General features: G+C 36.1%; 4 protein-coding genes and 1 long non-coding RNA gene across 7 annotated transcripts; 1 reads left to right on the top strand and 4 right to left on the bottom strand.

Moving 5' to 3' along the window:
• The first annotated feature begins 1,787 nt into the window (after nucleotides 1-1,787).
• On the top strand, nucleotides 1,788-5,073 carry LOC119995615 (bZIP transcription factor 18-like). The gene is made up of 5 exons (XM_038842126.1): nucleotides 1,788-2,164; nucleotides 2,800-2,890; nucleotides 3,577-3,703; nucleotides 3,788-3,934; nucleotides 4,952-5,073. Exons 1-5 carry the CDS (start codon nucleotides 1,788-1,790, stop codon nucleotides 5,071-5,073), a joined length of 864 nt encoding a protein of 287 aa, XP_038698054.1.
• A 968-nt stretch (nucleotides 5,074-6,041) lies between these two features.
• Nucleotides 6,042-8,045, bottom strand: LOC119988796 (probable F-box protein At4g22165). Its single transcript, XM_038833977.1, has 2 exons — nucleotides 7,925-8,045; nucleotides 6,042-7,503 (listed from the first exon to the last, which is right to left on the bottom strand). Exon 2 carries the CDS (start codon nucleotides 7,500-7,502, stop codon nucleotides 6,177-6,179), a length of 1,326 nt encoding a protein of 441 aa, XP_038689905.1. The 5' UTR covers nucleotide 7,503; nucleotides 7,925-8,045; the 3' UTR covers nucleotides 6,042-6,176.
• Nucleotides 8,046-12,670: 4,625 nt separating this feature from the next.
• LOC119995444 lies at nucleotides 12,671-16,372 on the bottom strand. Its single transcript, XM_038841954.1, has 5 exons — nucleotides 16,052-16,372; nucleotides 15,361-15,407; nucleotides 13,992-14,300; nucleotides 13,812-13,913; nucleotides 12,671-13,424 (listed from the first exon to the last, which is right to left on the bottom strand). Exons 3-5 carry the CDS (start codon nucleotides 14,136-14,138, stop codon nucleotides 13,353-13,355), a joined length of 321 nt encoding a protein of 106 aa, XP_038697882.1. The 5' UTR covers nucleotides 14,139-14,300; nucleotides 15,361-15,407; nucleotides 16,052-16,372; the 3' UTR covers nucleotides 12,671-13,352.
• A 1,096-nt stretch (nucleotides 16,373-17,468) lies between these two features.
• On the bottom strand, nucleotides 17,469-18,987 carry LOC119989277. Its single transcript, XR_005465777.1, has 2 exons — nucleotides 18,833-18,987; nucleotides 17,469-18,269 (listed from the first exon to the last, which is right to left on the bottom strand). It is a non-coding gene; the product is annotated as an uncharacterized LOC119989277 (long non-coding RNA).
• A 1,221-nt stretch (nucleotides 18,988-20,208) lies between these two features.
• Nucleotides 20,209-23,970, bottom strand: LOC119989591 (haloacid dehalogenase-like hydrolase domain-containing protein 3). 3 transcript variants are annotated; one of them, XM_038835219.1, is made up of 6 exons: nucleotides 23,627-23,970; nucleotides 23,297-23,403; nucleotides 22,581-22,689; nucleotides 22,312-22,473; nucleotides 20,672-20,845; nucleotides 20,209-20,461 (listed from the first exon to the last, which is right to left on the bottom strand). In XM_038835219.1, exons 1-6 carry the CDS (start codon nucleotides 23,951-23,953, stop codon nucleotides 20,432-20,434), a joined length of 909 nt encoding a protein of 302 aa, XP_038691147.1. In that variant the 5' UTR covers nucleotides 23,954-23,970; the 3' UTR covers nucleotides 20,209-20,431. The 3 variants fall into 3 exon arrangements, with proteins under 3 accessions (XP_038691147.1, XP_038691153.1, XP_038691160.1); XM_038835225.1 differs by having other exon boundaries at nucleotides 23,666-23,970; XM_038835232.1 differs by having other exon boundaries at nucleotides 23,701-23,906.
• Between the last annotated feature and the right edge of the window lie 15 nt (nucleotides 23,971-23,985).

The following is a 23,985-nucleotide window of genomic DNA, read 5'->3' as shown; positions in this document are numbered from 1 at the left end:
CAAATAAGTGAATTATATACAACGTAGAGATAGCAATGCGACGGTGAGGAGAATCAAAAACTTTTGTATATGAGTGAGTAGAAAGACTTAAAAATTTATGGTTTGAAATAAAAATAATAATATGGATTCAATGAGAGTTGATGAAAATATGAATCTAAATATACATGAATGGTGAAAACAAATAGACGTAATAAAATACCGTTGATTTTTTCACTGACTCATGTAGTCGACTCAAAAATTTTTGGGATAAAAATTTGGATGATGATGATGATAAGAAATCTACGTACTTCCCATATGATGGGCCATACTAGCCCATAGCATATTGTTTGGAAACGGCCATATCTAGTTGACTTGAAATGAAAGATTAAAGGTAAACTTTAGTCACACCCCTAAATTTATTAAAAACACCTCAATTTTAATTGACCACCCTTTGTAAAGATAAGTTGACGGGGCGTCTTTAGTAAATTTAGAGGTGTGACTAAAGTTTACCAAGCTTGAAATGTTTTTGGGTCCATCAAATTGTTGGAAGCCCAACTCAGTCTACCACCTCTTAGTCTCAGGCCATGGGCCTAGCAACAGCGATGGTATATGTATAAAGGTTTACCATTTTATAACCCATTTTGTTTCCACTACATTTATATCTCAAATCCTCAATAATAATGTTCTTTCGATTGAAAAATAAATGTGTATTTAAACAACTTAGTATACTTTCATTGAATGTTTGCTAATACTTTAAGCTTCAAAATTGATCATGCAAAATTTCTAAGATCCTACATTATTTGCATTACTTATTTGAAGTACTAAGTAAAATAAATACTAATTGTTTAATCACATATGGAACTAATACATGCATCGTGAAATTGTAACATGTTAATTAAGCCACCAATAATTTTAATTAAAATAAATTTAAAAACATACTTAATTAAGTTATGTTATATGAAAGAGGATTTATCGTGAGAATCATAAAGTTTTCCTAACTTTTTTGAGGAAGTTAAAAATTATCATGTCACAACTCAAAATATTTCAATTATTATTACTTAAAATAGAATCTTTAATTATATTTGAAGGGACATATATCACAAGTAGGAGGGATGGCAAAATTATGGCTCTAAGAAATTGATATTGGTAGTAGGAAATATAACAAAAAACACGTGACGATATGACTTGGCTTTTATGATATAGTAATTATGAATATGGTATATAAATATTGCCTTTCTCATCCACTCAAATTTGCTAAAATAATTAAGGAGACATATATGAATTTTTCCATTTATATTACCATAATTATTAATTGACAGGGTATTATGGATAAAAGCACAAATTCACAATAGTATTAAAAAAAATTAAATTATAAACAGGAATCACACAAGGGTAGATTGATACAAAATTAAATATCATGAATAAAAATATCTGAACTATCAAATCGATTCATCGTCAAGAATTAACAATAATGTCTTAAGTACAACTTTAAAAAAAGGACAACTTAATTAAATTTTCATAAAAATCCTCCAAATTTTCATGGGGTTACCAACAAATTTGAATATAAATGAATTAATGAGAATAATAGTAATAACAATAATTCTCAAATTTAGTAAAAGCTTCAATAATGCAAAGAAAATCCATAATTGGTAATTTAACTGGAATTTCTGGATAATAATCGCTGCCAGACAAACTTTTCTTTGGTCTAAAAGCTATATAACTATCTATATATATATATACAGCTTTATTACAAATGTGAGATAAATTATCTTAAAATATATCACTTTTTTGTATTTGTTATTTCAACCATGGCAGATCAATTGAACAAGAAGAGTGACCACCAACTGCGCATGCCTGAACCCTGGACGTCCAAAACGACATCATCAAATGGTCTTTCGTTGCCTCCTCTGGGTCCACCTCCACCTCCACCTCCACCTCCACCTTCATTTCAGATTTGGAAGAAAATCTACGGAGGGGAAGGCGGTAGTGGATCGAAATCTCCTGTTTCACAGTCACCGTTAGATGGGCTATCAATCTTTAAGACCGAAGATCAAGAGGCGTTCGAAAAGAATATGACGGAGATGGAAGCCCGTTATATGGCAATGCAAGGCGACGCGATACAGGGTATTGAAATCCGTAAGGGACGTGAACCCAACCTTAACGTGGATCCGGAAAGGATTAAACGGTGAAATTTATTTGCTATACATTTTTATTTATGTTTTTTTTTTTTCATTTCAATGGTATGATAGTTATTGATGTTATGGGATTATGGCTACAATTAAATTGATTTTCACTAATCAATTTTAGCTCGAGTTCAATTAGGGTTTGCTCAAGTTTGATAGGGTCAAATTAATTTAAATATGAAAATGGGTTTGATTCATACTCGAGCAGTCGAGCTCGATTTTGAATATGGCAGTATTTGGCTCGAAAGTTTGCACGCCAAATCTTTTAATTTTGAATATGAGGGTATTTGACTCGAAAGCTTGCACGTCAAATCTATTTTGAATATGGCGGTATTTGGCTCGAAAGCTTCCGCACCAAATTTTTAATACATTTAATACATATAGTGCAAGTATATAGTATATATGTGATTAATGTTTTAGATAAGATTTAATTCGAATAGGTTAAAAAAAAATTGTGCTTGTATTTTACCGTTATGTAATCAAACTTGAACTTGAATTCAAATTCGAACTCTATAATTACTTTGATGAGCTAAAAAAATGAGCATATAAGAGTTTGGTTCTATTGCATCCCTACTTGATATAGATCATACATTTGATGATAGATTATGTTATGTTAGATTATGTTATGTTTTGTTAGGGTTTTTGCGAACCGAATTTCTGCTCAGAAATCAAGGATGAGAAAGTTACAATATATGACTTATATGGAAAATAGGGTCAAGGATTTGCAGGTAATAACTAACGAATCCTCTAATCGTCTCTAAGAAAGTTGTAATATATGTACATTTGTTTAATTGAGTTGCATGTCTATATATGCATACTATTTCCTCTGAGATTCATGTGAGAGGCCTGCAATAAGGGGCCTCTGTACTAGCTCCTTTTCTTTTCTCTTTTAGAGTGTGTTTGGATTGAGGGATTTGGAAGGGAAGGAAGAGAAGGGAAAGGGAGTTTCCCTTCAATTCCCTCGTTTGGATAGTTTATAAAAAATTGAGGGGAGGGATTTGAGGGGGTTTGGGAGGAAGATTTCATTAAATTTTTGTCAAAATTCTTTCCTCCCAAAATGGAGTCATTTGGAGGGAAGAGATTACTAATTAAGTTACTTATAAGTTTAAAACCTATTTTACCCTTGGACATAATACTTAAACATAAAAAATAAGGATAAACTAGTAAATTAAACTACTTTTCTTTCCTTTCTTTTTTTTTATCTATCCAAACATGAGAGAGGGAAATGTATTTTCCCTTCCCTCCCCCTCCCCCCAAATCCCTCAATCTAAACACACTCTTAGGGTTTGCTATTTGTTTAGGCTAGTTGTTTGGGTCTTCGGACATTGTTCCTCGGGTATGTCTTTTGTATTTTGTACAGTTTTCTTTTAATACTATGCTCACTAATTTCCAAAAAATATATATTTTTATACAGACTATGATAACAAAATTATCTCCTCAAATTATGTCGCTAACTAAGCAAAAGGAGAAACTCCAGCTGGAGAAACAGTTCATGAGTCAGCAGCTGAATGCACAAAATGAGACTAAGAAACTCAAAGAAGGTATACATATACATATAAATCAATATATCTATATATTTATGTACTTACACACAAAAGTAATATAATTTATTTATTTATTTGCAGCTGAGATTGCACTCAACAGAGCAGAAGTGAAGAGGCTGAGGGAACTTCATTTTAATCAACAACAGACGCAAGCACTGCAATTAGCAAGTCTGAACATGATTCAATCAGTTGGGCAGCAACATTTTGGTTATCTTAACTCAAACCAAGGTATACACATTACTTATCCTTATACTATAATTATGTAGCTAGGGTTTTGAATGTCTTTTTCAAAATCACAACTTTTTAATATGCAAATCAATAAACATTTTTATTGGCCTAGAATAGGAGTGAATCTAAGGCTTTTACCAATGCTTTTATATTTATTGTTTCGAAACAAATACTGAGATACATCGACCATTGATATAGGCTTTGATAAAAACCCTAAGTATATCCATCATTGATGCTTCTAGCTAACACTTGTTAATTGACAAAGTTTTTCTTTTCATCTAGAATGAGATGGGAGTGGATTAAGGCTTTTGCTGGATTATACAATATTGTAAATCAATATTTTACATCTATGGTTTTGATAGAAATACTAGCTAGGTTATATCAATTATTGATGTGTGGTTCGGTAGAAAACCTAAGAATATCGATACTTTAGTGTTTTTTTTTTTTTTTTTTTGGTCTCTTTACATGAAGGTGTCATACTAAGAAACACATAAATGCTTACAGTTTTTCTTTTTGAAAATAATTGACATATTTTAATAATGGAGTGCACTCTACCACTGATCGAGCTAATAGATCGTCCACCTCCTGCTGAGAATCACGACGCCAAAAGCAAGAAAAACTCCATTGCTCTCTTAGTTACATTTTTTTTATACTAGTTACATTTCTTAGCAATTATTTTGATATTAGTTACATGTTTTAGCAATTATTTTGATCTTAGTTACATTTTTTTTTATCTTTTGTTTGAATAAACTTCACTTCAAATTGCTAATAAAAAAAATCACTTCAACTCCTATTATTTTTAGAATGCAATTTTGAAACTCTAATACATATTAATAGCTTTTTAAATGTTCTCCCCAGCTTTTCTTCTTTTTCCTAAAATTATTTTGTTGTTGTTTAGATTTCACTTATATTTTTTTGTAATATTAAATGTGACTAAGTAACAAAGAGAAAATTCAGTTTCCATTTTTTAATTTTTTGTATGGTATGAATTAATTATTCCCTTTGCATCTGGAATAGGAAACCAACTTGCTCCACAGCAAATGCCAAATCCATATGTCCAGCAGCAGGGGAATAATAACATGGAAGAGATGATGAATGGGGATTCATTCAGCTCAATTGGTAGCAGGAACTTCATCTGAATATAATTCGGAATTGCATGCATGCTTAGTTTCTCTTTTATACATCAGACCTTTATTTTAGTTCTTGTTTTGTTTAGATCTGTTTAAGATCTGTTGTAATAATTAAGGTTTCATGAAGGCTGATTTTGCTTTGTTTTCTCTTGTTGGTTGGTTTACTTTGTTAATAACTTTGGTGATAATCTTGAATAATCAATGCATGCATGTTTTTTATTTAGTGTTTTTAATAGATCGGAATAAGAAATTAAAGCAAACAGTCATAGTTATATTTCATTCTTAGTAGTTAGTAAGTTATGTTTGAAAATTTTGTTTCTTATAATGTCAAGCTAGCATATATATATATATATATTTTGAAATTGATATCTAAAAAATATTTTGCCCTTTTTGTTATGAAATCTAAAAGGGCCAAATATTGTTCATTTGTTTTTTGTTGCAATTTTATTTCTGTACATGTCATCTATTAATGAAGATAAATGCAAATTCGCTTGTGATGATATGAGACATTAGGATTTGAGGGCTCTACAATTCTTTAGGGTTTATAATTTACGTTTTAATGATGGAAAAAAAGTTAGGCAAATTTTAAAAATGAAAAAACAAAAATGTGGTGTAATGTGACACACCTTCCAATTCATTAAATTTATTAAAAGAATTGCAGAACTCCCAAATTTGAGACGTTAACCTTAACCTAGATGGCAAAAGTAAAGAGGGTCTAATAAACTAGGGATTTGCAAAATTGCAGGTACTTTTTTTTTTTGAACTCCAATAGCTTATTTGTGTTTGTTATGGTATCAAAGTCAGCAATTTTAAAGTTAGATTTGATGTGAAAAGGTTTATTCAAGTGTACAGGTATCAGATCCTAAATTTCTAACACAACAAAATCACTCCAAACCTGTCTCCGGTACAAAAGAAATATAAAACAACAGGGGAGGTGTGATATGCAAATTGTAAGGGTTGGAAAACACCATGTCCAATGAAAAAGCTACGACAAAATGGTTGAATTTTATAAGCTACATAAATATATCTCAATCTGAAGAGGTAAAAAAAACATACATCAATTTGATCGAAAAAATAAATAAAAACTATTCCTGATGTTGCTCTTGCTGTCTTTACCAGGGATGTGGTACAACCCAAGTTGAAGGTCTTCCAATATTTTCTGTCTCACATTCATAGCGCCATTGGATTTCTCTATCTTCAAAACAGAACAAGCCAATGTCAGGTTGTCCACGTAAATGATCTGCCTCCAAGGAAGCCCAAAAATCATCTGAGAAGTAAATTGAATCCTGTTTAAATGACTTGCAATCCTTGATCTCAATCGATATGGACTCATTTCTACCTACAAATAGCGCACGATCCCCCAAACTACCGATCTCTATCCACAACTTCTTCTTGGTGTCCAACTTGAAAACATTAAACGTCAAGGTCGTGTAGCAAGTCATCTTTGTGTCGTTGCTCTCTCCATCATCATCTGCATCTTTCAAATACATGATAATAGTCCTTATTACAAGTAATAAATTTCCTGCCGATTCCACCAAATAATATCGAGTACAAAGGTTTCCAAGATATATGTGATCTAATGTCCTCCAGATGTCATTCTCGATGTACATCTTCTTTATGGGAAGACCATCTGGTATTATGTCCCACACATCAAGCTCAGCATTTGAGGTCAACGCGTAAATCTGTTTTTGGTTGCATATGATGTCTTCATAGGGTTCATAGGGTTTATGTCCACCAACAAGCTCAGTCCAGGAGCTGTCACCATCTTTGTAGAAAGCTAGCCTTAGCTCCGGGCCATAGATTAACACTGCATAATACTTGTGGCGATGAGACGGACATGATGAGAGTACTGCCTTTCTGACAAAGCGCTCTCGCAGTGTTCTTATGAATCTTGTTTCATCGGGCATTCTCAAACCAATCTCATACTGACCATTCGCTGTCCTCTCAAAACCAGATATGCCCAGCAAAGAACCCAATGGGGGAAGTTGAATTTTTTCAAAAGTGAAAGGATTTGAAAGGAAAGGAACAACTTGTTTGTCTAAACATACTAACCATCCATGAGAAGAGCCGATAAAGCAATAGTTCTCAGCGGCTATATTATTGAATGGGTAGAATTTATCGTCCTCAAAATCCCAGAATCGACCAGTTTTGAACCCTCGACAAAGATGATCGTTGTCTTCTTGAGGAGGGAAAACTAGCCACGGCAAAGCAGGACATGCGTGGAGTTTCTTAAAAGTATATGCAAAGGTCTTGGTCCACCATGGACAAACTGTTTTTGTGCGACACAAGTCAATGAAATCCAGGCGCTTGAAGATGCATTCGAGAACATCACGGTCAAGCTGAGCCCAGTCATATTTGAGAACATCACCATCAAGAGGAGGGCAGCCATCTGAAGCTGCTGGGTTCAATCTTATTTTCTGGTTAACCACGATCTCCATTCTAGAGTACGAATGAGAGAAAATAAGGAATGAACAGAGGAAGTGAGATTAAGATCAACTATATATCTATCGACTCAATATAAAGGAAAATAAAACCTTATAACACTATGAGTCGTAATTGCTCAAGGAGAGCTTCTGGCAGTGATCGAAAAATAGAAAAATACAATAATTATGAATCATCAAACAAAATGGAACTCCTCAAAACTCTCAAAAAGTTATTTACAAACAACACTTTGAATGATTTGGTTTCGGTATTTACAGGGGAATCGCGGTTGAAGCTTATCAATTTTGTAAGCCCAAAAAAATGTAATCTAGTGCCGAAGTTACCAATTAGAGAGAAGAAATCAGGAATTCAAAACCCAGTTCAGTTAATATGGAAATAAGAAGAAAACAATCAAACAAGTTGTTTTGAGAAGACATACCTGATCCGATGTCAGAAAAGAAAGAGAGCGCCGGAGAGATTGGGGGCATCCATCAATACGGGCGAACGAAAGGGGGAGAAAGCGCTAGGTTCATATCTCATCTCATGTTTCGACCCTTTTCTTTTCTCTGGACCCAATTACTCGTTCATTTAACAAGGCCCATGATTAAAGAAATCCTTACCAAAAACAAGGGCCATGACTAAGGAAAGCCTTAAACCTAAACAAAAAAAAAAAAAAAAAAAGGGGCCCATAACAAAATTTTGTTGAGGCGGAGCTCATTTAGAGCCAGCCATAAAATTATATGCATTTTTTATTGTATGGGTTTATGTAGGGGTGTTCATTCGGTTTTCGATTCAGTTTTTAATCATAACGGAAATGTCCGAATTGATTCGGTTATGATATTTTAAAATCCATAACCGAACCATATATGTTTGGATAACCAAACCGAAATAACCATATTTTTCGGATCGGCTCGGATCGGTTTTCGGTTTTTGAAAAAATGAAAAAAGTATGAATAAATGTCAAATAGAGTGAGAAAATAGCCATGATCGACTCCAACTCCATGTAACAAAGTTTAATAAAAATTCATGATAATGATAATAAATATATTATCTCATCACAATTAAAGAAAAAAAAAGACGGAGATAAATAATATGATCAAAAAAAAAAAGAAGAAGAAGAATATATATGAAGATGTCTCCCCACTTTCGCATTAGCAATGATCAATATTAATTTATATGAATTTTAAAATGATAAAGCCACCATGAGTTTCAACTAATCAATCTTAATTTATAATGATGAACCGTAGTTGCACCCCAATTTTTGCTGAGTACACCACATTCTAAATAAACCCCAACTTAAATTAAAACAATTATGAGTTCACCCCATTTTCTCTCTTTTTTAGATTTTGCTACCTGCACCCTGTCCACTATGGTGGCAGCCATTTCTCTACCCTTCCAACCTTCTCACCTCCGGTGCTCACCAAGTTGTGCACGAGGTCATCACGGGCAAGTATACAGCCGAGGGTCTCGGTGATGGAGAACCGTAAGTTATCGCTCGAGGAGTCGAAACAACCAGAGATCTCGGAGTTACATTCGGTGAATAATTTGGCAAGCAAATGAGAAGGGATGGCCGCGAGGATGGAAATGGCAACTGTTGTGACGTCGAGGTCGGGGAGGTGTAGATCAGACTTGATACCTTGGTAAACGGTGTCCCAGAGATCTGTAGTGAGGCGGGTGGAGCAGATGAGGTCGAAGGTGAGCTTCTTGCAAACGGCGAAGGCTGGTGCCGCGACGATCTTTTCCACAACGAACTTTGCGATCACCGAGATATCTCGACCTGCTGTTGATTGCTGCAGCGCCTACAAGAACGCCCCTGCCAGTGAGGAGAGGAAGAAAGCTTAGTAGGGTGCTTGGTCTCCTAGCTTGCCTTCCAGTTTGTCTTTCACTCTGTGTGGGTCAGGAGAGAAGCTTAGCAGAAGAGAAATGAGGGAAACGAAGGAAAAAAAGAGATGGTGAAGGGAAATGGTAGGGTGAGGAGGGGTATGAATAGATGATGGGTTTTTATGATTTTTGGGGCGTACTTAGCAAAAGTGGGGGTGCAAATAAAATTCACCATTTATAATTTATGTAATGATTAGGTTAATTGGTATCTAAATTTATAATTTGTTACGAAGATATAATCAGAGTTTTACAAATACTACTTTGCCCCTCATAGTGTCATATTCTAATATGTAACTTATATATATATAATCTAATTTAATATATATTTATATAATATATCATATATAATATATTATATATTATATATATAACATATATTAATATTATTCGGTTTTTTCGGTTATAACCATAACCGTAACTGAAAAATCCATAACCGCAAAAATATCTAAACATTTATTAAAATCATAACCATATCTGAAATCATAACCAAAAAACCATATCCAAAAATCAAATAATCACGGTTGCGGATCGGTTTCTCGGTTGAGTATTGGTTGTGGACACCCCTAGGTTGATGGGTCAAATTTTAATGGGTTCAATTTCATTATTATGTTGTAAATTTACGTGTCAATTTTACAATTTTACCATTGAGTTCATCTTTCGAAAAAATTGTATTCTTCTATTAACTACAATATCGATTCGATGATTATATTTTTTTTTTGTTTTTTTTCTGTTATTCTTAATGTAAAAAAAGAACTAATGCTAGTTTGATTTACAACAAATAACACTATTGTTCTTGTTCACTGTTCATATTTATCATCACAAGATGATTTGATTAAAAAAATGGACAATGTTAGAGACCCAAAATATGACCCCCAAAAGTTCTCAAATCTATGTGACATTAAAATAGTGATTGATTAAAAACACACACGTAGCACCTGCTCCATATCCAGCACTCCACATTAAAGAAGGTTTTTTGAGATCATTTTTTAGGGTTTCAAGTATTATCCTAAAAAAAAAATTAAAACATATGAAATTGACCGCTACCTATTCCTTCTCCATCTTACAGAGACAGATTTAACCAATCTAATTCTTCCCCAGTAGCCTCAGCCTCCTTCCCAACAGCACCCTCAACCTCAGCCTCCTTCCCAGCAGAACCCTCAACCTCCACCTCCTTCCCAACACCCTCAACCTCCTCCAAGGCAGTGCCAAAGACCTCATCAACATAGCGGCGACCTTCACAGCCTTAGCCTCTTTCACAGCCTCAGCCTCAGCCTCAGCCTCAGCCTCCACCTCCTCCAGGGCAACCCCGAAGACCTCACCAACAGCAGCAGCGACTGGCGGATGATTGCCACCATAAAAACGGATCCTGGCTACCACCTTAAACGTCCAAAAAAATTCAGGAAATAATAAAATAATAAAATAATCATTAAAATAACTAAGGCTTTCCTGAAATCAAATAATTACCAACCTCTTTTTGATTTTGGGTGAACAATTGCTCATCGGAAAATGAATACGAATATTTTTATGAGAAAGATAACGAGTACGGGGACGATTTTATCGAAATCCACCCGCTCCATAACCGTATATGCCTCCACCCGCCCCATACCCGCATATGTTATTACTTATATATATTATTTATAATACTTATAGTTTACTTATTTAACCTTGATATATTTATTTTTATAATTATTGAAAATTTTCAAAAGCAAACAATAAAATAATCAATAGAATGACTAACTCAAACAATAAAATAAAATAAAGGAAAATGAATAAATTAAAATAATTCATCAAATAATTACCAACCCCTCTTTGGTTTTGGGCGGGGTGGGGAGTTGAAAAACACTCATCACCCACCCCGTGTAATTTCTAGAATTATCTATAGAATAGAACGCGAACGTATGGAAATAACCAATGAAAAATACTCAAAAAGATTATTTTTTAAAAAAATTTAAATAAGGCGTTATATGTCAAATTAATATGTACATGGACTCCTTCCCAGCGGCAGCAGCGGACTCCTCCTCGGCTGCAGTAGCGGGTGGCTCAACCCCATAATCCCCGTCCTTCCTTTTCGTGAAGCAAACTCTTGCCACAGCCCAATCGGGCTATAAAACACCAAAAAAGAAATTAATAAGAAATTAAAACTAAAAATAACAATAAATTAAAATATCAATACATATACATATCTGAAGCGGCTGCAGAACGTTCATCACCCAGTCAGACGATCTCTTAATCGTGCCCTTTACATAAAAGGCACAAGAGTGCTAGTGACCCACAATGTTTCCATGTGAGTCAGTGAGGCCGTATTTGTGGGTTTTCCTCCATGAACCTCCCCACCTCGACCTTGAACAACTCTATCAGCCCTATTACCTATGGGTTTGACCCAAAATACCTCTCATTTAGATTGAATGAGAGCCCTATTACCTATGGGTTTGACCCAAAATACCTCTCATTTAGATTGAATGAGAGGGGATGGTCATTCCACCCTCGAATAACCCAGGGAGTATGACCAAAAACATTCATTTCCACAATATATGCAATCCTCATATGGGAGGATGTCACCGTTCGTTGCTCTTCAGCTATATATATTGTAGGAGCTGCTCGTCGGTGGGGCAGAAAATTACACTCAAACGGAGGGTAGAAACGCTGGCCATATTTTCAGAGAGATGACTTAAACAACAAAAACCCAAAGGGCAGCTAGTTTGAAATGGAATTGTGTGTGAAAGATGATGATAATTGTTTAGTGTGAGAGAGAGGTAGAGGGAGTGAGAAGAGAGAGAGTTTGTTGTTGTTGTCGTCATCGCATTGAGAGGAAGAAAAATGAATGTCGCTGAGCCGTACTTCACTTGCACACATTCTTGATTGTGTTTGGTTCGAAATTCCAATAATACCATTTTTCCACTTTCCCGAGACCCATTATGATTTTGCCTTTTCATGTATCATTTATGCTGCCTTTCCTCTCTTAACAAATGTGTTTGTTTTTTTTTTTTTAATAAAAAATAAATTTTATAGCATAGTCAACATATTCTATGCAATTATTTTACACAACAAGGAATTGTTCTTACAATCAAATTTATAAAATTTTCGACTTAGTAAGACAACTTCGAAAATTTGAACAGATGGGCTAAATAGACATAAATCAAACGCTAATAAACGTCTTGAAAGATGTGTGAGATGGTGTTGGGTATTGGCTTGTTGGGTCGGTTAGAATCCCCTCTAAATGAATTTCACAAATGGCTTTCGCAAATGCAAGCAATGACACATAATCAGCACTTCAGGAAAAATCCTCCAATAATGCATTCTTTTTCATAAATATAAAATGATCATCACACACTTGAAAAAAGATTCAAATGAAGCATCAAGGGACTTAAAAGGACTGTTATACAAAGAGAATCCTCGTCAGTTTTCATAACCCCTAAGAAAAACGATTATGCATTATATTAAATAACTTATTATGACCAACAAAAATCAGACATGAATCCCAGGAAACATCCACTTCTTCCTTGAGCGACACGAAATCAAACTTGAAAAGGAAAATGCTTGTGGAATAAGAAAGCAGCTAGCTGCAGATGATTCACCTCAATCATAAGATGCATCAATTCTCGATCCATCCCGACTGCTCAAAGCGCTGGAAATTTTCAACAAAGAAGCTTCTAATAGTTCAACTTCAAAATTTATTTCTTTTGCCAACTAAGGAAAAAAAAAATGTGCAGCATTACTGTTCAAATATATTATAGACAAAAATACTCTTTCCGTATATATTTATCCTTTTGAGCTTGAGTTGCCTCTGCACTTTTCTTTCTACCTCCTGAACCTTCTTTGGCTGATTCCTCCCAGCCATCTACCCCAAATCTAGTCTTGTGTCCTAGCCGTTGCATAATCAAATGGTTTAAGCCGCAAACCACCACCTGGTTCTTCAGCTTTCTTATCTTCCAAGGCAGATCCCACAGAGTTCTCATCCTTGTACGCGTGGCGCTGATTTTTCGCCCTCACCCTAAAAAGGGAAGAACGGGAGATTCACAGTAGTTCTGATCCTGTTCCAACCTTATCTCCCCCGTCTCCTGAAAGTACAGAACAAATTTTAATTGAAAATAATCGGCCCAAACGAAATCCCAGACACAAAAGAATAAAATTACACCTCGCAAAACTTCACATATAAAGGTGTGAACAATGAAATTTTCAGGGTACCATCCTTACGTGACATCAGGACCCCCCTCATATCATAAAAGGCTAATAAATAGAAAATCTCCAACGCCAATTTAAATACATCAAAAATTGATTACCAAGAGGCATGGTCAACAACTGAAATCGGCATAGATATGAAAACAAGAAACACAAAATGCTGAAGCCTGGGTAGGGAAGAGGGGACAGGAGACTTGGAGTCTTGGACATATATAAAGATAAAGAAACTATTAGAAGTGGCGAAGTAAATGACTCTATAACCTCACCCTTTTACCAGTATCAAACTTCCTCTTTGAGGTCGCATTGCCTAGCAGTGCACCAAATCCATGGCTTGGTTTCTTTGGAACCTGGACAGTTGCTCCAGTAATCTATCTAAGAAAAGACAATATCTTTGACTAAAGCTCTGCAAGTATTGAAAACTATCTAACGAGAGTTTATATAACAACCTCTGCTGAGGTTGTCAGGTCTGCACATTTGTTTGTGTAACCTCTCTGCCCCGAATCACCATGTCCACCCGGAAACTCGAAAGACCCTCCTTCACTATTATCTTTGTGATATTCAGAAACACTGCTTCTATGATCTGAAGACTCCATTTTGAGATCAGGAGAAGCTGATTGAAAAGTGATCACACTACCATCTATTGTATTGCCACCATCAAAATTTTCTGTCCTGGCATTCGAAGTTCCCCAGTTTGTCAAAGTATCAGGAGGTACGACTTCACACGCACCATTACCTTCAATATTTTCTTGTGGGGCCTACACATTGATTAGAGTATTATGGTCTAGAAAGCAAATATCAAAGCAGTATCATCTAGAGCAAAGCCATGGCACCATCTAAAGCAAATCCTCTGCGACTTCTATCCCTAATTCCCTACTGCAGAAGATAATTAACAAAACATTAAAAATATATTGGTGGGAAATTACTGGATGATAGCCAACCAAACAGATGACAGATTTATACACTATCCCAGACCTCAATTTCTCTATAAGTTGTGAAAAATCAGCATCGTTACTCCAGATTTCTCCAAATTTGGTTGAAACCTCACCTCCAAGTTTGTCAGTCAAAGAAAATGGAGTACCAGTTCACCAAATGCAAACTACATATACCTTGGCTAGTGTTTCAGAATGTTTTAGGTGCAGCAGCATTTTGCATAGAACTCTTGATGATGCTTACTAGACTGTGCTAAACATTTTTAGGGGCCTAGTCGCTTAGATTTTAAGAATCAGCATAGCATGCTGGTAGTAACAGGCATCTGCTTGGCTTTTACCATTTAAAAGGAAGGGACAGTAAAAAAAACAGACGAGGACAAATTAAGTCAGCCTTCATTTATTTTTTAGTAACAAAGAACGACACCATACAAGTTCGCCCTTTGGACAACCGACATAGTCCTAAACTAAAGTCAGCCTTCATTGTTAGAATATGGTACAGGAATATATAAACTTGAAATCTATCAGTTCAGATACTTGCCGATTTCAAGAAGAATTTTATTTGGCGTTATATAACCAGTGTTTTCATCTTCTGTGCAAGCAAAAATATCTCGCCACTTATAAAGGCCCTAGAATCCATTTAAGTAGAGCATATAAGACCTCCAAAGACGAAACAGTACAATTACAAAGGAAGAAATTTCAAAGAAAATAGATCGAACGCTTTTGATCCCTGCATAAGAAACAACTATAGAAGATATGGCAAAAAAACATTTTTTTTGAATGGGACATGCACGATTTTAACATCCTGATTTAAGTTTAATGCACTGTGTGCATGTACAGAACAATAGGAGATGCAGGCAAGAAAATTGGAAGAGGAGGGGGGACTTACTGCACACACTGCAAGCTGTAGAGCATTAAAACCAGCACCCTGCAACCCTGTACCAGAAACATAGTATGAATCAATCGCTACAGCAACGTTTCTATCTCTAATATATATAATCGAATGCTGAATTTCATTTTCAAGATAGTGTTGCAAACAAAAACCTTTCTAGTCAGTGTCTTTGCAAACAATTTTAACATCAAATAGATTGCACATGCTGCTACAAATGCCAAACTACTAAAGTAACTAAAAAAAGAGTATTTCTTTGACACACAAGGGAATGGCCAAATTGAGAGAACAATCAAGTAACACACACTATTGCATCCATCTGACCAACGAAGACCTTTCCACTGATTTCTAAGCAAAATACTAAGCATGACACAGGAAAAAAATGGATTGAATTAACATAATTCAAACAAAAAGAAGAAACAGAAACGTTTGACCATAAGTATCGCATAAAAATACAATGAATCAGAACAGGCAAATTACAAATATTTTCAACCTAATACTCCAACTATCAAAGCAAAGTCAAAACCTGGAATAGATAGCATACAACTTACACTGTAATCATGCCCACTTTTACGAATAGAATGAAGCCACCAAAAAGGGAATACAAAAACAAAGACGAAAGAGCCCAAATCCGGAGTTCATAAAAACAGAAATAGTAAAAAGAACCCGTCCAGAGATTGCAGACACATACGCAAAAGTCACGTTGAAGCCGCACAATATCTCCGTGTTCTCCATGCATGACCTAAATTAATTAAATCTCATCAGACGGTGAACTAGACTTTTAATAGAGCGAATAGAAAAGATTTTCTTGAGATAATATCCTTCTTGACAGGGTCTTTGAAAACTTCCCTTAGATGAGGCCCTACATGAATTTGAAGCTCAAGATGTCTGCAATAAAATACTCGGTTCTGGTGGAATTCACATCAAACATGTCAATCCTCGAAACAAACGATATTGATTATGTTACAGATCAACCTAAATAATTGTGGTTAAAATTGAAGAACTGTATCAGATTCCATGCACCGCTCACGATGAAACAAACAGAGGAGAAACAACATCCCGAAGTCAGATGCAAAAACAAATAAATAAATAAAAACCAACCTATTAAACAGTACCAAAACAAATTACTTATTAGACTAGGGATTTGCAGGTACTTTTTTTTGAACTCCAATGGCTTATTTGTGTTTGTTATGGTATCAAGTCAGCAATTTTGAAGTTAGATTTGATGTGAAAAAGTTTATTCAAGTGTTCAGGTATCAGATCATTCCGAGTGCACTACCTAAAGTTCTAACGCAACAAAATCACTCCAAACCTGTCTCTGGTACAAAAGAAATATAAAACAACAGGGGAGGTGTGATATGCAAATTGTAAGGGTTGGAAAACACCATGCCCAATAAAAAAGCTACCAAAAAATGGTTGAATTTTATATGATACATAAAAATATCTCAATCTGAAGAGGTAAAAAAAATATACATCAATTTGATAGAAAAAATAAATAAAAACTGTTCCTGATGTTGCTGTCTTTACCAGGGATGTGGTACAACCCAAGTGGAAGGTCTTCCAATATTTTCTGTCTCACATTCATAGCGCCATTGGATTTCTCTATCTTCAAAACAGAACAAGCCAATGTCAGGTTGTCCACGTAAATGATCCGCCTCCAAGGAAGCCCAAAAATCATCTGAGAAGTAAATTGAATCCTGTTTAAATGACTTGCAATCCTTGATCCCAATTGATATGGACTCATTTCTACCTACAAATAGCGCACGATCCCCCAAACTACCGATCTCTATCCACAACTTCTTCTTGGCGTCCAACTTGAAAACATTAAACGTCAAGGTCGTGTAGCAAGTCATCTTTGTGTCGTTGCTCTCTCCATCATCATCTGCATCTTTCAAATACATGATAATAGTCCTTATTACAAGTAATAAATTTCCTGCCGATTCCACCAAATAATATCGAGTACAAAGGTTTCCAAGATATATGTCATCTAACGTCCTCCGGATGTCATTCTCGATGTACATCACATCTTCTTTATGGGAAGACCATCTGGTATTATGTCCCACACATCAACCTCAGCATTTGAGGTCAATGCATAAATCTGTTTTTGGTGGTTGCATATGATGTCTTCATAGGGTTCATAGGGTTTATGTCCACCAACAAGCTCAGTCCAGGAGCTGTCACCATCTTTGTAGAAAGCTAGCCTTAGCTCCGGGCCATAGATTAACACTGCATAAAACTTGTGGCGATGAGACGGACATGATGAGAGTACTGCCTTTCTGACAAAGCGCTCTCGCAGTGTTCTTATGAATCTTGTTTCATCGGGCATTCTCAAACCAATCTCATACTGACCATTCGCTGTCCTCTCAAAACCAGATATGCCCAGCAAAGAACCCAATGGGGGAAGTTGAATTTTTTCAGAAGTGAAAGGATTTGAAAGGAAAGGAACAGCTTGTTTGTCTAAACATACTAACCATCCATGAGAAGAGCCGATAAAGCAATAGTTCTCAGCGGCTATATTATTGAATGGGTAGAATTTATCGTCCTCAAAATCCCAGAATCAACCAGTTTTGAACCCTCGACAAATATGATCGTTGTCTTCTCGAGGAGGGAAAACTAGCCACGGCAAAGCAGGACATGCGTGGAGTTTCTTAAAAGTATATGCAAAGGTCTTGGTCCACCATGGACAAACTGTTTTTGTTCGACACAAGTCGATGAAATCCAGGTGCTTGAAGATGCATTCGAGAACATCACGGTCAAGCTGAGCCCAGTCATATGTGAGAACACCACCATCAAGAGGAACATCACGGTCAAGCTGAGCCCAGTCATATGTGAGAACACCACCATCAAGAGGAGGGCAGCCATCTGAACCTGGGTTTAATCTTCTTTTCTTGTTAACCACGATCTCCATTCTGGAGTACGAACGAGGGAACGAGGGAAAATAAGGAATGAGAGAAAATAATGAATGAACAAAGAAAGTGAGATTAAGATTCGACTCAATATAAAGGAAAATAAAACCTTATAACACTATGAGTCCTGATTGCACAAGGAGAGCAAAGGAAAATAAAACCTTATAACACTATGAGTCCTGATTGCACAAGGAGAGCTTCGTTGCTTGATTTGAAAGTAGTAAAATTTAAATTTGATTTTGAAAATCTGGCAGTTTATACTAATTGAGAAAACAGAAAAATATAACAATTATGAATCATCAAAAAAAAATGGAACTCCTCAAAACTCCCTCTCTGGGGATGATTACAACTCACAAAGTTATTTACACACACTTTGAACGATTTGGTTTAGTATTTACAGGGGAATCGCGGTACAAGCTTATCAATTTTGTAAGCCGAAAGACATCAAATCTAGTGCCGAAGTTACCAAATAGAGAGAAGAAGTCAGGAATTCAAAACCCAGTCCACTTTAACATCGGAATAAGAAGCAAAAAAAAAATAAAAGAAATTGTTTTTAGAAGACATACCTGTTTAACTGTTTTGTCGTCCGTCAGAGAAGAAAGAGAGCCGGAGACTGAGAGAGGAGAGAAAGCGCAAGGGTTGATATCTCATCTCTCATGTTTCGAGCTTCCACAAATATTTTTTCCTTTCATGAGTCTTTTTCTTTTTTTAATTAGCCTAGAGCCCAAACCAGAAGCCCATAACCCAGTCACCCAGCCCAGCCCTAGCGTTTGTGTCCTCGATCGCTTCCGAATTCTCTCCAGTGCAGTGTGTTTCTCCCACTCGTCCTTTTTCTTTCAAAAAATCTAGTCCTCTTCTCGATTGTTTGTTTGGGATTGTCTCTTGTTTACCTTGGCAAATAGTTGTTTAAGCTTTAAATATGATTGTTCTGTTTTAGACATTCTCATTAATACGGGATAAGCCCGCTCCTTAACATTAACTAGGTTTTTTTCTTAATTAAGTCAGTTGGACCTTGACTCACTTGTTAACTAGGGAGAAACAAAGTCGTACGGGTTTGATGTATTCACGGAAACCGAACAACCCATTGAGAGCCCAATATTTCCTAAAACACGGAGTCATTTTTGTTCTTGAGGGTAATCTGTAAAGGTGAGGTTAGTACTTAAAAAGAGTTTTTGAATTACAATTTACTTCTAGTTATCAACGTTGAATGTTCTCAGAATTGTTTACAGTTAGGAATTTGGACCGGGATGAACCTCCGCAACCGGGCTTCGATACCATGTTAGGAATTTGGATCGGGGTGAATTGGCCTAACACATGTGAGGGTTACTTGATATGGAAGAAATTAACTTTACTCAAAAGCTTAAGCCATTGAGTTGAACCTCCCCCATGTCTTATAAACCACACTTCAACCTTCAACTTTCTATTTTTCCAATGTGTGACTTTGTGTTAAGGCTTCAACAGTTACCCTTCAGTATATAGTAGTGGTCAAATGTTGCTGAGTATTTTCTTTTATTATCTTCTGAGTAGTTGGCCTTTGGGCACAATCTAACGTTCCGTGATTCTCTCTCCCAAATCTCACTGTCTTTGCAGTTTCCTATTACCCTCTCAGTGCTGCCTTCTGTATGGTCTGTCATGGTTTCGAAAAGAAATCAAATATATTACAAGCATTGTTTTCTGCTACTCTATAGTGAATGTCGTCATAGTATTAGTAAAGTTAAAAGACTTTAATTTATGAATCTTTCCAAAAGCGTTATTCCAAGACAATCATCTTTGGTTTGGGAATATTTGGGTAATGTACAACATTTAGTAAACTATTTAATGTTGAGTAGAATTTCAATTCCCATACCTCATAAGAATGCAATCCAATCCACAGATATAACAGTCCATGCATTTCACTATTCAACCCTATCTATTGAGCTAAGCAATAATTTGAAGCAAAAGATAACAAAACTTGGGAAACGGAGGAGCATTCAAAAGAGAGCAACTATCTGGAATAGAAAAAGGGTAGGTAGTTATCTCATTACATATTACATCTATCAGTCTTTCCAAACTAGTTATAGCCCCAAAGCCTGCATATTAATTAAGACCTCGTCGAAGAATTTACACCTCTTACAAAAAGCTTAAAGGGACCTGTACATCGGTGTTATTGTGTAAGGTAAGTTGTCTCAAACCTGGACCCCAATTCGCTGAGCAACCTGCAAACCAAATTTCAAGGATACTCATTAACTTCAACATACTTTTTTTTATGTGTTTTACACTTCAGAATAGTATTGCAGATAATATCAGATGTGATGAATTGGTGACCAACGATTGTCATCATGATTGTACTACATGCAAATGAGAGATTGCATATGTGCTTCTTCTTTTTTTTTCCCTAAATTTTCAATTGAAATCCAACCACATACCTCATTGAAAGAGTGAACATCACTTCCCCAGAGCCAAGCATCACAACCAGCATCTCTGGCACCCCATATATCGTTTCTGCGATCATCTCCTACATGTACAGCATCCTCAGGGTTTACTCCTAATAACTCACAAGCTTTCAGGAATATTGTTGGATTTGGCTTCTCAGCTGCTACCTGCTTAGACAGACCCAGGGGAGAATAAAATGATCACCAATAGCATATACAACGGTGGTCTTCAAAAAATAGATAGTATGGGCATTAATACAATCATCACCATGATAATGGGATAGACAAAAAGTGGTCTGTTTTTTTAGCCCTCACGGCACCAGAAACCCTGACAGTTTTGGTCTTCTGGACTTGATTGAAAAAGAGAAGAAATAAAATTTAATTACACAGATGGATGAACTTCGAATTTTAATCTTTAACGTCAGTAAAACCAAGGTCTACTCAGTACAGTGATGATCAGGCTGAAGCACAACAATGTTCCAAGGCGACATGAGAAACCAAAAAGAACAGAAAATCCTTCATCTTCAGTTGAAAGTGTTGGAACATAATAAACAGAATGAAGAGTAATATCCGGAGACAAACGGGCACTGCCCTGGCTACGAATTGGGAGAGAAGTACCATCAGCAATACAGACAGATTGGTTGATAAGAGTAACAGAAGAGGTGAAGGTGGAAAGCTCACCAGTCATGTGGTTGTTAGCCCCAGAATCCAAAATCCAAGTGGGATTCCCTGACTTACCATGGAAAGCAGTAGGAGTACCTGTAGCGATAACAGCTAATGACTGTAGCTGAGCAATCTGGGACTGGAGTTGAGCAATCTGGGACTGGAGCTGGCTCAAATCTGGTGAAAGATGACTATAATCCATCTCGGCAAAAGTAAATTGCCGCAAAGATAACCCAACAAAGATACTTGCAACACTCACTAAGAGAAGCTGATAGACACGCGCGACGAGAGACAGGTGCGCGCAGAGACAGATACACACAAATATGTTTGAGATAGATGTGTGCGAAAAGAGACAGGTGCGAACAGAGTCACGCTTGAGATAAAGAGCTGCCGAAGCCGATGAAAAACAAAAGAGATACGTGCTGCCAGAAAAAGCCGAGAAAACTGCCCGTGAACAGTACTCGTGAACAGTACCGTGAACAGTCTGAATAGCACCGATGAACAGTGCCGGTGAACAGTGATGATAAAGAAAACCCTAAGGCTCCGATACCAAGAAGAATTGAATAATTTGTGTTGTATATTCATGTTGTGAGGTTGTACATTATATAGTTACATTGAAAACCCTAAATTAGGGAAACTAAATCAATCAAATCAACCTAATTCTAGGAAACTAAATCAAAGTAATTAAAGGGAATATTTACAACCCATAATTACAAGAAACGTAATATTCTCTCATAATTCCAACAGAAAGAACATGTGAACATGTTTGTGTTGCCATACAGTCTTAATCGTTAATTTATTAATATATATGGAAGAGAGATTCAGAAAGCCAAAGATCCAAAATCTGTATGCAAATAAATGCTTGACCAAAAACTGTGTAGACAAATAATAATACATAATGCCCCGTCCATTAACCCAAAGAAAGAAAGGTAAAAAGAGAACAGAATGAAAGAAAAACAGATAATACATACTTCTGCCGAAACTACCACAGCATCAAACCAATGCTCACAATTTAAAGCCCGCAATACAGATCTCAGGCGAGTATCAAAATTTGACACGACAGCCAACTTTACACCTGCATTTCTTAGAGACTTGAACACTTTCTCAGCTTCAGGATCACAAAGGTGCCAAGCCTTGAGATAAAAACATTATTTGAAAATTAAAACAATGAGAAATCAATGATCCAAGCTAAGTCACAAAATAATATCAAAACTGTTAGCGGCGCAGATGACTAACCAACCTTGTCAGTAGTATAATAGTGATAAAGTTCTTCAAAGTACTGAGAATCTGAACAGCCAGTGGATGAACTGACTATGAATTGCCAGAATGGCCTCCCATCGTTCACATATCTGAAATAAAAATGGTTAATGCAATACTTCTAATGTTGAATAAAAGTTGAAAAATAAAAAATTTAAACACCTTAACACCAATGTGCAAAAGCGATAAGGTTACCATTACAGCATTACTATAGCGAAGTCCACACTAAATTTATGTTCAAAAACCAACCTACCTAAACATTACATAACTATTTAGAAGAAGTAGCTTCTAATTGATGCATACATAGGTATTTCTGCAATTGCATATCATTTTCAAGTGCCAACCCCATCCTACCCTTTCACTACCTTAGCTAAAGGCCATAATATTCACAGATTCATCAATGAATATCTTTCATAAAAGATTGAACTTATACAATGTTGTTATATTACAATGATCCTGTGATCAAACTTGTAAGTAATAAATCAAATGTTGGATTGGTAAGGAAAATCCGGTAGTGACTAGTGTCTCAATGCATCTGGTAAGATAAATATAAAAATCTAATATGAGCTTCAGTGATTCTGATCTCACATAGCTATCAAAAGGAGTGAGCCTTTCAAAATCACAAAATAACTACATTAATCAAATGATAAAGAAATTGAGACGAATAGACTAAAAATGGGTAAACAAAAAGGGGCGAACCTTAGTCGTGATCGGCCCCAAGGCTGCTCATATGCCCTTCTGTATCTGTTCAATATCTCATGCTCAGAGTACTCAACGCCATATTTCTCACCAATTTGTCTATAAATCTACAACCAGTCATACAAAAAAGAATCAGAAAATCAAATTCACAAATGAGAGTAGTTACAGAGACATAGAGACGGGGAAAAAAATACTTAAAACCCTAGTGGTGAAAATAAACACATACATCCCAAAAAAAAATGGAAGAAAAAAATTGATCAAACAAGAACAAACACCACCACCCACAAAACTTCAAGTAAAAGCCCAAAAATCAACAAGCGAAAGACATGCAGCGTGTGTGGGTGTCTGCGTGAGGAGAAGAGGTGCGACCTGAGCCATAGGTTGGGAAGGAACGAGGAGCGTACCAGCAGCATCGACAAGAAGAGCCTTGTGCGTGATTTCTCCATAGAGAAACCTCCTGTATTCCTCATACTCCTTCACTCCTCCAAACAACTCCAAACCCACGTGCCTCGAATTGACCACCTCCGCCTCGCTAGCAGCTGCTGCGTCGGAGGAGGAGTGGCGCTGCCACATCGGCCCATTCAATCGTGGGCCCGATAGAGCTGCGAGAACGAGCGTAGGGAGCTTGCTCCTGATGCTGCTTCGTGTTAGAGCCATTTTTTGTTGTGAAAAACTTCAACAATTTGAGA

Source organism: Tripterygium wilfordii, chromosome 3 (assembly GCF_013401445.1).
Source record: "Tripterygium wilfordii isolate XIE 37 chromosome 3, ASM1340144v1, whole genome shotgun sequence".
In the NCBI taxonomy this organism is placed as follows: Eukaryota; Viridiplantae; Streptophyta; class Magnoliopsida; order Celastrales; family Celastraceae; genus Tripterygium; species Tripterygium wilfordii.
Note: the sequence above shows the minus strand (reverse complement) of the source record. Positions and strands in the feature narration are given on the sequence as shown.